This window comes from Pseudorasbora parva, chromosome 14 (genome assembly GCF_024679245.1).
Source record: "Pseudorasbora parva isolate DD20220531a chromosome 14, ASM2467924v1, whole genome shotgun sequence".
NCBI lineage: Eukaryota > Metazoa > Chordata > Actinopteri > Cypriniformes > Gobionidae > Pseudorasbora > Pseudorasbora parva.
The window spans coordinates 1287577-1302800 of NC_090185.1; the positions used below are offsets into that span (position 1 = coordinate 1287577).

General features: G+C 41.6%; 2 protein-coding genes across 3 annotated transcripts in view; both read right to left on the reverse strand.

The window, feature by feature from the left end:
• Positions 1–1831, reverse strand: part of zgc:153675 (uncharacterized protein LOC768179 homolog) — a 3519-nt gene extending 1688 nt beyond the window's left edge. Inside the window, exons 1-2 of one of the 2 annotated variants that reach the window (XM_067415180.1) lie at positions 1424–1831; positions 1028–1103 (exon numbers count right to left, since the gene is read on the reverse strand). In XM_067415180.1, coding sequence (XP_067271281.1) covers positions 1028–1103; positions 1424–1432 — 85 coding nt within the window. In that variant the 5' untranslated portion in view covers positions 1433–1831. The remainder of the gene's footprint in view (positions 1–1027; positions 1104–1423) is intronic. The other variant, XM_067415179.1, reaches the window with a different exon arrangement.
• A 177-nt stretch (positions 1832–2008) lies between these two features.
• On the reverse strand, positions 2009–12841 carry cry4 (cryptochrome circadian regulator 4). Its single transcript, XM_067415168.1, has 11 exons — positions 12664–12841; positions 10277–10683; positions 9312–9428; positions 8946–9090; positions 8073–8213; positions 5993–6163; positions 4618–4758; positions 4332–4483; positions 2635–2732; positions 2444–2554; positions 2009–2373 (listed from the first exon to the last, which is right to left on the reverse strand). The coding sequence occupies exons 2-11, from the start codon at positions 10672–10674 to the stop codon at positions 2216–2218; spliced, it is 1632 nt and encodes a 543-aa protein (XP_067271269.1). The 5' UTR covers positions 10675–10683; positions 12664–12841; the 3' UTR covers positions 2009–2215.
• Positions 12842–15224: the final 2383 nt, after the last annotated feature.

Genomic DNA, 15224 nt, shown 5'->3' on the forward strand with positions numbered 1-15224 from the left:
TTTGTGTGTGTGTGTGAGAGAGACAGAGTTTGTGTGTGTGTGTGTGTGTGTGTGCGTGAGAGAGAGTTTGTGTGTGTGTGTGTGTGAGTGTGAGAGAAAGAGAGAGCGTGTGTATTGGTGTGTGAGTGTGAGAGAGTGTGTGTAAGTTTGTGTGTGACAGAGAGTTTGTGTGTGTGTGTGTGAGTGTCTGAGAGAGTGTTTGTGAATGTGTGTCTGTGAAAGTTTATGTGAGAGAAAGTTTGTGTGTGTATGTAAGTGTGTGAGTGTGAGAGAGTGCATCTGTATGTGAGTGTGAATGTGTGTGTAAAAAGTTTGTGTGCGTGTGAGAGTGTTTGAGAGAGAGTATGTGTGAATGTGTGTCTGTGAAAGTTTGTGTGAGAGAGAGTGCGTGTGTATGTAAGTGTGTGTGAGAGTTTGTGTGTGTGGGTGTGTGTGAGAGAGTGCGTCTGTATGTGACTGTGTGTGAGAGTGTGAATGTGTGTGTAAAAAGGTTGTGTGTGCGTGAGAGTGTTTGAGAGAGCGAGTATGTGTGTGTGTGAAAGTTTGTGTGTTTTATTATTTATGGAGTGTGTGTAAGTGCATATGTGTGTGTGTGTGTGTGGGTGTAAGTGCGTCTGTCTGTTATTGTGTGTGTGTGTGTGTGTGTGTGTGTGTGTGTGTGTAAGTGCGCCTGTCTGTTATTTAGTGTGTGTGACTGTTAGTTAGTGTGTGTGTGTAAGTGCTTGTGTCTGTTAGTTATTGTGTGTGTGTGTAAGTGCTTGTGTCTGTTAGTTAGTGTGTGTGTGTGTGTGTGTGTGTGTGTGTGTGTGTGTGTGTGTCAGTTAGGTGATCCCCAGAAGTAAGCTAAAATTATACTCAAGTGTAAAAATGTCTCTTGATTAAAGTAAATAATGTCAGTAAATATTACATAAATATGCGCATAAATTATGTAAATGTGTTCGCTGGTCCATATGGAGACGGGCTGTGTCGATGCTATTCTGCAGATATTGATCGAGTGATTATGAGTTATGGATTATTATGGCAGTACCTGCGGGTGGACTGGGATCAGTGTGTTCCTCTCCTTCATGTGTCTCATTCCGGGACGAAACCGCTGCGTTCACACTCTACACACACACACACACACACACACACACCGCAGGCAGAAATAATTAATGTTTCCTAATTAATCAATTGTTTTTAATGCACAAGTAAAGAAAAAATTAACCAAAATAAAAGTGAAATTAACAATATAAAGTAACCACGACATTCTGAAAATATTACACTAATAACTGAAGTAAACTTCAATCTTTCCTGGGGATTTTTCTCTCAAATGCGACTTTAAATTATATTTCTGAAGATGCACAATCGCGCCAAAGAAAACGGCAAAAGTTCCTTTTTAATAAAGTGTTTATCATATGAAATGAGATGCAGATTTTCTCCTCACCTTCACCATGATCGTGCAGGTTATTCACCGCATTCCTCTCCAGACGCGCAGAACTCATCCGTGTGTGTGTGATGGGTAGGTTTGTGTGTGTGTGTGAGTGTGTGTGTGCTGGAAGACTCCGCTGTGGCGACGTGGCGCTCAATCCAGGATGCGAATGCACGCGCCGAAGGCCTGGCTCATGAATATTAATGACGTAACGGGACGCTCGCGCAGTACTCCTACCTGATTGGACAAAAATGAGGCGTATTGATTCGAGAGCTCGCTTTATGAATATTAATCGTGTTACGTGATTGGACGCTCCCTAAAAATAAACAAGGAACGTCAGCACGACCTTATTAATATTCATGAGCTCCGCCTTCGCCATAGTAGGATTCGCTATTTCAAAACCACAGAACATAAGATATTTAATGTTGAAGATTGAACTCCAGTAGTTTATTTGTGTAATCTGATTATTATAAATCTTAAACTATAAATATATATATTTTTTGTAGAAAACTTAATTACAAGCTAAAATGATTCATATTTATTTACAGGTAATGTCTGACTGTATCTGAAAAAAAACTCTGAACATGAATAAATCCAAAGCTCATTTCAATACGATTTATTTGATATTTTGCATAGCATAGGCCTGATAATTAATGACGACAAACAAACGTGCATCAGAAAGGCTTTCAAGTTTCATAATTGAGCTCGTGATTCCCTCATGAACAGAGAAAAACACACCAGTTCAAACACGTATGTTTGATTGACAGAGTTCAAATTATGTGTGACATCATGCAGCGTCAGCTTCAGTCATGTGACCTCTGGCGGCCAGCCAGAGGGCCGGGACTTATGATCAGCACTGCCACTAACACGCTTCGATTTGCTGCATGGCTCCGCCCCCTCTAAAAGCTCCTCCTCCTCCTGCAGCTCACGCTTAAGCCCCGCCTCCATCGGGTCATCTGCTACATCTGCGAGGAGATCAAATCTAGTCAGTATTTTTGGCACTCTGATGGTATTTTATGGCCTTTTTTTATTTACCTCGCGTGAGTTCTGCTGTCTTCTGCTGCTCCGTGCGCACCTGACGCATTAAAGCCAGGTTCCTCTGACTCGCCTCTATGTGGCACACCATAGGACAGGGATAGTCCTTACCTGCACACACACACAACATGACTAAACCGGTTTAGACAGTCGCTACGATGGGCTAGTTAGCATCTAGCGTCTCTGCATACCGATGATGCAGCCGGCGCTGACCTGGACGTCTTCAGGCGCTTTCCACGGCTCGTAAATATACTGTGAGGGAAAGTTCTTCAGCACGGGCAGGTACTTCCTGCAGATCAAACACAGAATGTCATGAACATTACACAGCAGTGGGCGTGACATAAAACGCAGAACATCAGGAATATTAAACAGCAGTGGGCGTGACATAAAACGCAGAACATCAGGAATATTAAACAGCAGTGGGTGTGACATAAAACGCAGAACATCAGGAATATTAAACAGCAGTGGGTGTGACATAAAACGCAGAACATCAGGAATATTAAACAGCAGTGGGTGTGACATAAAACCAGAACATCAGGAATATTAAACAGCAGTGGGCGTGACATAAAAACGCAGAACATCAGGAATATTAAACAGCAGTGGGCGTGACATAAAACGCAGAACATCAGGAATATTAAACAGCAGTGGGCGTGACATAAAACGCAGAACATCAGGAATATTAAACAGCAGTGGGCGTGACATAAAACGCAGAACATCAGGAATATTAAACAGCAGTGGGCGTGACATAAAACGCAGAACATCAGGAATATTAAACAGCAGTGGGCGTGACATAAAACGCAGAACATCAGGAATATTAAACAGCAGTGGGCGTGACATAAAACGCAGAACATCAGGAATATTAAACAGCAGTGGGCGTGACATAAAACGCAGAACATCAGGAATATTAAACAGCAGTGGGCGTGACATAAAACGCAGAACATCAGGAATATTAAACAGCAGTGGGCGTGACATAAAACGCAGAACATCAGGAATATTAAACAGCAGTGGGCGTGACATAAAACGCAGAACATCAGGAATATTAAACAGCAGTGGGCGTGACATAAAACGCAGAACATCAGGAATATTAAACAGCAGTGGGCGTGACATAAAACGCAGAACGTCATGAATATTAAACAGCAGTGGGCGTGACAAAACGCAGAGCATCATGAATATTAAACAGCAGTGGGCGTGACAGAGCGAACGCAGAACATCATGAATATTAAACAGCAGTGGGCGTGACAGAGCGAACACAGAACATCATGAATATTAAACAGCAGTGGGCGTGACAGAGCGAACACAGAACATCATGAATATTAAACAGCAGTGGGCGTGACAGAGCGAACACAGAACATCATGAATATTAAACAGCAGTGGGCGTGACAAAACGCAGAGCATCATGAATATTAAACAGCAGTGGGCGTGACAGAGCGAACGCAGAACATCATGAATATTAAACAGCGGTGAGCGTGACAGAGCGAACACAGAACATCATGAATATTAAACAACAGTGGGCGTGACAAAACGCAGAGCATCATGAATATTAAACAACAATGGGCGTGACAAAACGCAGAGCATCATGAATATTAAAAAGCAGTGGGCGTGACAGAGCGAACGCAGAACATCATGAATATTAAACAGCAGTGGGCGTGACAGAGCGAACACAGAACATCATGAATATTAAACAGCAGTGGGCGTGACAGAGCGAACACAGAACATCATGAATATTAAACAGCAGTGGGCGTGAGAGAGCGAACACAGAACATCATGAATATTAAACAGCAGTGGGCGTGACAGAGAGAGAGAGAACACAGATCATGAATATTAAACACTGGTGGGCGTGGCAAATCAAACTATTAAAGTGTCTTGAATGGAGTGAGCGTAATCATACCTCAGATACTGTCCCTGAGGGTCGGTCCGTCGGCCGAAGCGCACCGGGCAGAAGATCCTGGTGTATTTGTGGAAGAACGCACTGGCGGACAACCACATCCAGTTACCGGCGTTAAGGCTGTAGTCCGCGTCCAACAGGAACTCCTCGAACACCTGAGAGCGGACACGGAGACGCATGAAGTACCTGTACACACACTCAAACACCCCCATAACTGTACACACACTCAAACACCCCCATAACTGTACACACACTCAAACACCCCCAAAGACCCAATGACCCAGAGCACCTTCATGCCCTCCTCCCAGCTGATCCACAGGTCTCCGCGGGTCAGGAAGCAGGCCACGGCGTGCCGAGCCAGGTGATGGATCCAGCCTTCCTCCCGCAGCTGGGTCATGATGGCGTCGATCCAGGGGAAGCCGGTCCGGGCCTGAGGAGACACACACACACACACACACACACACACACACACACACACACACACACATGGACAGCAGAGGGCGTTACTGCCGCCACACCAAACCCAGAGCAAAGACGCTAAATTCACGGTTCCTCAAGGGTCTGTCCTTGGGCCGCTTTTCAATATACTGTATATGTTGCCTCCAACTGCAGAAAAAGCTCTTCTTCCTCAGTATTTTTGTCTTGTTTCGAGTCCAAACATCTAAACATTCTTAAAACAAGAAGTATTTACTAGACAAGCAAAAGTAATTGTCTTGTTTTGGGGAAAATAACTCAAAATGAAGAGAGTTTTTGCTTAAAATAAGATAAATAATCTGCCAATGGGGTGAGAAAAATAATCTTAATTCAAACAGAAAACAAGATTATTTTGCTTAATAATATTGACTTCCTAAAACTTGTTTCTTAAAGGGGTACTTCAGCGCTGGGAAGAGGAATATGTATTTAAACTGGGTCATTAATGTAGTAGAAATGTGAAATTATTTTTGAATTTGGTGCCTTCTAGACTGAGAAAAGACAGAACATGTATTTTTGTCTCATTGGGATGAAAGACTACAATTCCCAGAATGCTTCGCTGCCCTGTGAGGCCACTCCCACAGCCACCTACTGGATTACTGAATCACTCTCACTTTCCCAGCGCGAACACGTTCATTTTCATAAGATCAGTTCAGTTAGTAAGAGAACAGACACCGATTAAGAACTGAACGTGTGTGTTCAATATAATGAGAGTGAGCCGCTGAGGGAGCGTCACAAACGCACCAGAGCCAGAAGAGCTCCCTCTGCTGGCTGGAGTCTTTAGCCGCTGGACAAACATTCCTCAGATGACCGAAAATGATGATATTTGCTTCATCGGAGGAATTTTTCCAGAAATAAAATGCATAAATCTCTTGTCTCAGGGGGATATGATGAGGGAAAGCACAATCATTAGAATATACTCCAGGGTTTCTGCTGATACAAAGCCATATGCTAATCGCTGAAGGAACCCTTTAATGTAAGAATATTTCGATATTTAGACTAGAAACAAGACACAAATACAAAAGCATTTTTTGCAGTGCATTAATCGGCTGCTGGTAAACATGTCAAACAAACGATCAAAGACCGACGATCAGAGGAATCTTTTAGGATTTGCTAAATTTGTCTCAGACGGCCAAATCATGGCCAAAATCACACAGTGTGCACCGGCTTAAAGCTGGATTGGGTTCTCTTACGGTTCTCCATTTCTCCAGAGACTCGGGCTCGTGGTACCAGTCGATCTGCAGACAGATGGGGTTTCCCTCCATCTTGGTGAAGTTTGGCGTGGCGGAGGCGACGGTGTAGAAGAACTCCCGCCACAGAAGCTGGCCCTGAAGAGACACGGGCGGCAGCGAATGGTTCTTGGCCTGCGGAGGGAGAACGAGCCCAAAGGAACATTTACTTCAGCCCTTCTGACGGATTGGGACTTTACTCCAGTATCATTCTAGAGGAGGACTCCGGACATCTGAGAGGTAAATATTGTACTCTTTACTCCAAAACATTTCTCTCCATAAGCCTGTTTCTGCCACTAAATGAAAAAGTAAAAAGAGTAAATGCGACTTTATATCTCGGAATTCCGACTTTATATCTCAGAATTCAGACTTTAAACCACAAAATTCAGACTTTATATCAGAGAATTCCGACTTTATATCAGATTTCAGACGTTATATCTTAAAATTCAGACTTTATATCTCAGAATTCCAACTATATCTCAGATTTCAGACGTTATATCTTAAAATTCAGACTTAACATCTCAGAATTCGACTTTACATCTCAGAATTCAACTTTACATCACTGAATTCCGACTTTACATCACTGAATTCCGACTTTACATCACTGAATTCCGACTTTACATCTCAGAATTCCGACTTTACATCTCAGAATTCGACTTTACATCTCAGAATTCGACTTTACATCTCAGAATTCGACTTTACATCACTGAATTCCGACTTTACATCACTGAATTCCGACTTTACATCACTGAATTCCGACTTAACATCTCAGAATTCGACTTTACATCTCAGAATTCGACTTTACATCACTGAATTCCGACTTTACATCACTGAATTCCGAACTTTACATCACTGAATTCCGACTTTACATCTCAGAATTCGACTTTACATCTCAGAATTCGACTTTACATCTCAGAATTCCGACTTTACATCACTGAATTCCGACTTTACATCACTGAATTCCGACTTAACATCTCAGAATTCGACTTTACATCTCAGAATTCCGACTTTACATCACTGAATTCCGACTTTACATCACTGAATTCCGACTTTACATCTCAGAATTCGACTTTACATCTCAGAATTCGACTTAACATCTCAGAATTCGACTTAACATCTCAGAATTCGACTTTACATCTCAGAATTCAGACTTTACATCTCAGAACTCGACTTAACATCTCAGAATTCAGACTTTACATCTCAGAATTCGACTTTACATCTCAGAATTCCGACTTTACATCACTGAATTCCGACTTTACATCTCAGAATTCGACTTTACATCTCAGAATTCGACTTTACATCACTGAATTCGACTTTACATCTCAGAATTCCGACTTTACATCACTGAATTCCGACTTAACATCTCAGAATTCGACTTTACATCTCAGAATTCCGACTTTACATCTCAGAATTCCGACTTTACATCACTGAATTCCGACTTTACATCTCAGAATTCCGACTTTACATCACTGAATTCCGACTTTACATACCTGAATTCCGACTTAACATCTCAGAATTCGACTTTACATCTCAGAATTCCGACTTTACATACCTGAATTCCGACTTAACATCTCAGAATTCGACTTTACATCTCAGAATTCCGACTTTACATACCTGAATTCCGACTTAACATCTCAGAATTCGACTTTACATCTCAGAATTCCGACTTTACATCACTGAATTCCGACTTTACATCTCAGAATTCGACTTTACATCTCAGAATTCGACTTTACATCTCAGAATTCGACTTTACATCTCAGAATTCGACTTTACATCTCTGAATTCCAACTTTACATCTCAGAATTCGACTTTACATCTCTGAATTCCGACTTTACATCTCAGAATTCGACTTTACATCTCAGAATTCGACTTTACATCTCAGAATTCGACTTTACATCACTGAATTCCAACTTTATATCTTAGAATTGGGAAAAAAATAGCAATTACTGTTTTTATGTGTGTGTTTAGTGGCGGAAACGGGCTTCCACACACAGCCGTAAATAGCCGTTACTTCGTCTTCTTCTTAGAGAGAGTTTTGCTGTACCTGAGCGTAGACGCGGCTGAGCCGGCGGTAGAAGGTGCGTGCCGACAGACAGCCCACACTCAGGTACGGACTGAGGGCCGTTGTGCTCGGCAGCAGAGAGTTCGGCACCGTCCGCGGTTTGGAGAAACTCGCCAGCCATCCCTGCACACACAGCACACACACACCTCAACCAATCAGAGGCTGACTTCAAGTCTTTGTTCTCTTATGCACATCAGTCTAGAATTATTCACCGTATACTATTATAGTATTTATTAAATAATAAATATTTCTATTTAGCTTTCACTTTTATTTACAGTTTTAGTAATTGTATTACTTCAATTTAAACTTCTTGTAATTTCAGCTTGTTGCCAACATTTCTATTTTTCATTTAAGTTTTTCCCCTAATATTCATTTTTGACTTTATTATTAAAATCGCCAGAGTCTCGTGATTTCAGCAGATTGACACGCGATCCGAATCATGAATTGATTCACTGACTCATAACGGTTCGAATCATAATTCGATTCACTGACTCATAACGGTTTGAATCATGAATCGATTCACTGACTCATAACGGTTCGAATCATGAATCGATTCACTGACTCATAACGGTTTGAAGCTTTGTTCTGAAATCGGCCATCACTATACAAGTCGTTATTTAGTGTTTTTTGCGCACTAACTCTATTCTGGCCTCTTCATCAATGATTGTAGAGCCGCTGTAGTGAGATGGGCTTTGTAACGACGTCTTTAGTGCCTTTATGGGTCTTGAGAGAGGAAATGACATTGGTGTCAATGAAGGCCTTTCTGAGCAAACGTTGCACCAGCTTTCTCAAAGAGCAGACGGACCACATGACTCCGTGAGCGAATCAGAAGCTCCGAATCCCGGCGGATCGCACCTGACTCTGGAAGTGTGTGTGGAGTCTCTGGAGGGCGTGTGTTTCTCCGCCGGGCCACAGGACGGCCGACTGAACCTCCAGCCCCAGATCGGCCAGAGACGGGACCCCGAACGCCAGCTGATGATCTGGAGGAGTCGGACATCTCCTGCACACACACACACACACACACACGGGATCAGTCAATGATTCTCCATCTGCGTTTCCTTCACACACACGTTTGTGGATTTTACACTGTACAAACTGTATTTTCTATCCCCCTACACTGTCCCTAAACCTACCCATCACACACACACACACACACACACACACACACACACACACACACACACACACACACACACACACACACACACACACACTCCGTACAGGAAGTCCTCGGCGCTGATGTCCCGGCACGGTTTCTCAGGCTCGCCCAAAGCGGATAAAACATGCAGGAACTTCCTGTAGGTGAGCGGAGGAGAACCGCCGGCGGCCTGAATGATCCTGGAGAGAAGGACACACAAGCGTTAATGGCGGCCGCTCGATCATGTGACCCTGACTCGATCATGTGACCCTGACTCGATCATGTGACCCTGACTCGATCATGTGACCCTGACTCGATCATGTGACCCTGACTCGATCATAGAGACAGAGCGTATTTAGGCCACGGCCACACCAAAGAGGAAAACAATCCAACGCTCTCCATTGACTTTGTATTGCGTGAGGCGCCATCTTGTCATTTCGGACTTATTACAAATAACAAAATAACGTCTAAAAGCTGATATGTGACACAAGATGCGCAGCAAACAAGCTAAAAAACACAGAACTAAGTTTTTATAAGCTGTCAACCCAAAAACGAACATTTTAGGAGATAAAAGTGGACACAGCCAATAAGACGTGAAGCTTTATCAGGAAGAATAGGTCAGTTTTGGGATCCTGACACTCAGTATGTCTACGTGTGCAGTAAACATTAAGCCAAATATCCAAATGTCAGTTTTATATATTATATATAAAATATTATTTATATCCTGTCTCTGATTACTTTCCCCTCCAGGAGGCGTAGTTCTCAGTGTAATATAACATGTCTCGCTCTGTCTCGTTCTCTTTTATGTCTTTAAACGCTCGTTTTTTGGGGTCAACAGCTTATAAACACCTCTGGGTTTTTGTTCCTGTGTTTTTAGCTTGTTTTCTGTACACCTCGTCACATATCAGCTTTTAGACATCATTTGTTTTCTTGTCAATGGAGACGGTTGTTTTTTTCCCCCAGAGGGCGTGGCTTTCAGATTATGACGCGTGTCGCTCTGTCTCTATATGACCCTGACTTGATCATGTGACCCTGATGTGTTGCACACCTCCTGACGTCGTACAGCGTGTGCGATACACACGTGTGTGTGTGTAGCCCGCGCTCCTCCGCTAGCGCTCGTATTTCCTGCTCCACGCGGGCGTGATGCGGCTCCACTTCGGTGTCGTAGCTGATCTGCGTGACGGCCCAGCGGGTCACGAGGTCGCCCAGGACGGCTAAAGTGGATCCGCGCAGGACGTAGAGCCGCGAGCCGAGCGCGCGCAGACGGCTGTCCAGATCCTCCAGGCTCTGCAGGATGAAGCGGCAGCGTAGCGCACCCACACACACACGCTCATCCAGCACGAACACGGGGAAGAGCGCGGCCGACGAGCACAGCGCCCCCAGCAGGACGGGGTTATCATGCAGACGCAGGCCTTTGCGGAACAGGTGGATGGTGCGGTGACTCATGGCCACCGTCTGAAACACAACCAATCAAACACCAAGAGCTCACAAACAGGGTATTACCATGGTAACTGTAAAAAAACATGTAATTTACACTCTGATAATGTCAAGAGCGTGGTATTATCATGGTAACTTTAAAAAAAACATGGCATTTACACCCCAATAAGGTCAAAAACAGAGTATTACCATGGTAACTGTAAAAAAACATGTAATTTACACCCCAATAAGGTCAAAAACAGTATTACCATGGTAACTGTAAAAAAACATGGCATTTACACCCCAATAAGGTCAAAAACAGAGTATTACCATGGTAACTGTAAAAAATCATGTAATTTACACCCGATAAGATCAAGAACATAGTATTACCATGGTAACTGTAAAAAAACATGGCATTTACACCCCAATAAGGTCAAAAACAGAGTATTACCATGGTAACTGTAAACAAACATGTAATTTACACTCTGATAATGTCAAGAGCATGGTATTATCATGGTAACTGTAAAAAAAAACATGGCATTTACACCCCAATAAGGTCAAAAACAGAGTATTACCATGGTAACTGTAAAAAAAACATGTAATTTACACCCCAATAAGGTCAAAAACAGTATTACCATGGTAACTGTAAAAAAACATGGCATTTACACCCCAATAAGGTCAAAAACAGAGTATTACCATGGTAACTGTAAAAAATCATGTAATTTACACCCGATAAGATCAAGAACATAGTATTACCATGGTAACTGTAAAAAAACATGGCATTTACACCCCAATAAGGTCAAAAACAGAGTATTACCATGGTAACTGTAAACAAACATGTAATTTACACTCTGATAATGTCAAGAGCATGGTATTATCATGGTAACTGTAAAAAAAAACATGGCATTTACACCCCAATAAGGTCAAAAACAGAGTATTACCATGGTAACTGTAAAAAAAACATGTAATTTACACCCCAATAAGGTCAAAAACAGTATTACCATGGTAACTGTAAAAAAACATGGCATTTACACCCCAATAAGGTCAAAAACAGAGTATTACCATGGTAACTGTAAAAAATCATGTAATTTACACCCGATAAGATCAAGAACATAGTATTACCATGGTAACTGTAAAAAAACATGCAATTTACACCCCGATAAGGTAAAAAAACAGGGTATTACTATGGTAACTGTAAAAAAAACATGTCAATTACACCCCGATAAGGTCAAAACATGGTATTACTATGGTAACTGTAAAAAAACATGGCATTTCCTTCATAATGAGATCAAAACAGGATATTACCATGGTAACTGTAAAAAAAAGCATGCCATTTCCATAAACAAACAATTTACATCCTGATATGGTCAAGAACAGGGTTTTACCATGGTAAATGTAAAAACCCATGGCATTTCTATCACGATAAGGTCAATAACAGGGTAAAACCATGGTATTTTTTTTACATCATAAGGTCGAAAACGGTGTATTAGGTAAACTTCAAAAACTTCAATTATGGCGTTGCCATAATGAGAAAGTCCAAAATGGTATTACCGTGGTAAATATCAAACACCATGGTTTTGCCATAAGGATATGGTTCATAGCAAGGTATAAGAAAGTAGGAAAAAACATGGTATTTCCATCATGATTAGGTCGAAAACAGGGTTACCATGGTAAATATTAAAAACCATGGCCATGATAAGGTTAAAAACATTGTGTTATTATGGTAAATATCCAAAACATGACATCAGCATGGAACACGTGCAACTGCAGTGCATTAATTAAGACAAATCTCCACAACTAACGCGTCTAATTAATAATATTATTTAGATTATGATCCATATGACGGAAGTTGACCACCACGTGACCGAGAGCTAAACATACACAATTATAATATAATTAACACGTTTAGATTATCATGCATTGTATTGCCGTATGTATACATTAATTAATACTTGTAGTAATAATAAAATATTAAATATTTTACCTAATTCTTTTTTATGACCAAAACTAGTCACCCACCTCAAAGTTTGCCCACCTTCAGATCGCCTCAGGCCACATTTATTAACACACTTTAACAAATTAAACGTTAGAAACACTATCCGTGTGATTAAATATAATTACTGACAACTAATTAATATTAAATATGCGATCATAACGTGTAAAGATATGCATCTGCCGAGCCAGAAAACAAAACCCCCTGAACCCGCCCTCCTCACGTCCTATTGGACGACCACATGCATATGATACTAAAATCGAGCTTCTGATTGGCCAGGCTCACAGTCCTCAGCATGTGATTGGACCTGACGACTGTAACTCGAATGTAAAGCACCCGGCGTTCTCACTGTTTACAAACGGGAAATGAGCTCAAACATTAAAACTGTACATTTATTAACAATAAAATGAGTGTTTTTTAAGCGTAGACCGAGTGTAGTTCCCGCGCGTGTTTAGTGTGTATTATTTAGATCAAACTACCGAATGTAGGTCAAATCCCGAGTGGACACGGACACATTAAAACACAATTTACGACACGAATATGACTGAAAAACATGTTTATTGATATAAATAAACGAGCGGACTTCGTTCAGCAGATTGAATGAGAATGATTTGTGAACGGTGTTTGTAAATGTGACCACTAGGTGGAGCCAACACACATGGGTGATTGACAATTTGACATGGCCTTTTTTTTTTTGGTCTAATGTGTCAAAGTTAAATAAATTATTAAAAAAATATGTCAAAAACTGTTGTGATATTGTTCAGAAAGTGCACATTATATATGAACATACAGAGCAGTCATGGGATTAATCTTTAATTTTTTCACAATTTTCAGCCAAGCCAGAAAAAGCTCATATGGCGTTGACTGTCCCAAGCACATTTCACAAATTTAGATTTTGAATAAAAACAAGAAAATTAATTACTTTTATGTTTATTCAATCATATATTGATAACCCAGATGTCTACTTGTGAGTTTGATTGATTAAAAGATAAGGCATAATAATTTGAAACCAACCTTAAGTAAAACATTTTGTCCCAAAAGTGGATATATCATATGGTGCGACGTAAAGAATCTTTATGAGTGTTGATCAAGTAAAATAATGAAAATGTAGCATATTTGCACATTAGAAATGCTATACTTTTATATAGAATATCAGGATAAATTGACTTACATGCTCATTTTATACACCTTTTTAATTTAATACACAATAACAATCATGTGCTAATCCTGAACTAGTGAATAAATGTAAATTTCAGGACAAAATCTACAAGACCAAATCATGTACTATATATATATGGAAATATAAGAGTTGGTAGAATATAACCCAATAAGTTTCATGACTTAAATTTAAGATGTAAAAAAAAAAAAAAGTGTTCATTTGGGTTCGCTTAAATAAAATACAACAACCAAAGGAATTAAATGAACAAACGAGACTTTAAAAGTTTTACATTTCTACACATTCTGAGAAAAAAAAACCCGTGAGTGCTGCTCGCAATGTCCAGGGTGTTGCTATGCTGTTGCTAGGGTGTTGCTATGCTGTTGCTAGGGTGTTGTTTGGAGATTGATTGTCACAACACTGACCATAGACATTCATCGATCAGGCATAACATTATGTCCTAATATTGTGTCCTGATCCGTCGAGACACAGACTCCTCTAGACCCCTGAAGGTGAGCTGTGGTATCTGACACCAAGATGTTAGCAGCAGATCCTTTAAGTCCTGTAAGGTGGATCGAGCTTGTTTGTTCGGCTCATCCCACAGATGCTCGATTGGACTGAGATCTGGGGAATCTGGAGGCCGAGTCGACGCCTCAAACTGGTTGTTGTGCTCCTCAAACCATTCCTGAAGCGTTTGTGCTTTGTGTCAGGAGCATTATCCTGCTGGAAGAGCCACAGCCACCAGAATACCGTTTCCATCAAAGGCTGAACATGGTCTCAGCAATGCTTAGGTAGGTGGAGCGTGTCAAAGTAACATCCACATGGATGGAGGACCCAAGGTTTCCCAGCAGAACATTGGCCAAAGCATCACACTGCCTCTGCCGGCTCGCCTTCTTCCCATAGTGCATCCTGGGGCCATGTGTTCCCCAGGTAAGCCTTCCTTTCGGCGGGGTCAGAGGTCACCCTGACTGGTCCATACACCTCAAACTGAGCTGCTCTGTGTATTCTGACAGCTTTCTATCAGAACCAGCATTAACTTCTGGATCAGTTTGAGCTCCAGTAGCTCGTCTGTTTGATCGGACCCCACGGGTCAGCCTTCGCTCCCCACGGTCATCAATGAGCCTTGGCCGCCCATGACCCTGTGGCCGGTTCTCCACTGGTCCTTCTTTGGAGGACTTTTGATAGAGATCATCAGTGTTATTAACTTCACCTGTCGATGGTCATAATGTTATGCCTGATATATGTGTACATGATCACTTTGTTAATATACATTTTTCGTTTAATTTTTCCCAGCTGAATGAGGTCATCTTCACACCAGTTCTCTAGATAAGACTGTAGTTCAGCTTCCATGTAAGTCTTCACAATCACTTTTTATGTGGGCGTGGCTAAGTGCGGCGACCCCGCCCCTCAGCTGAACACGTGTTTGCCCGG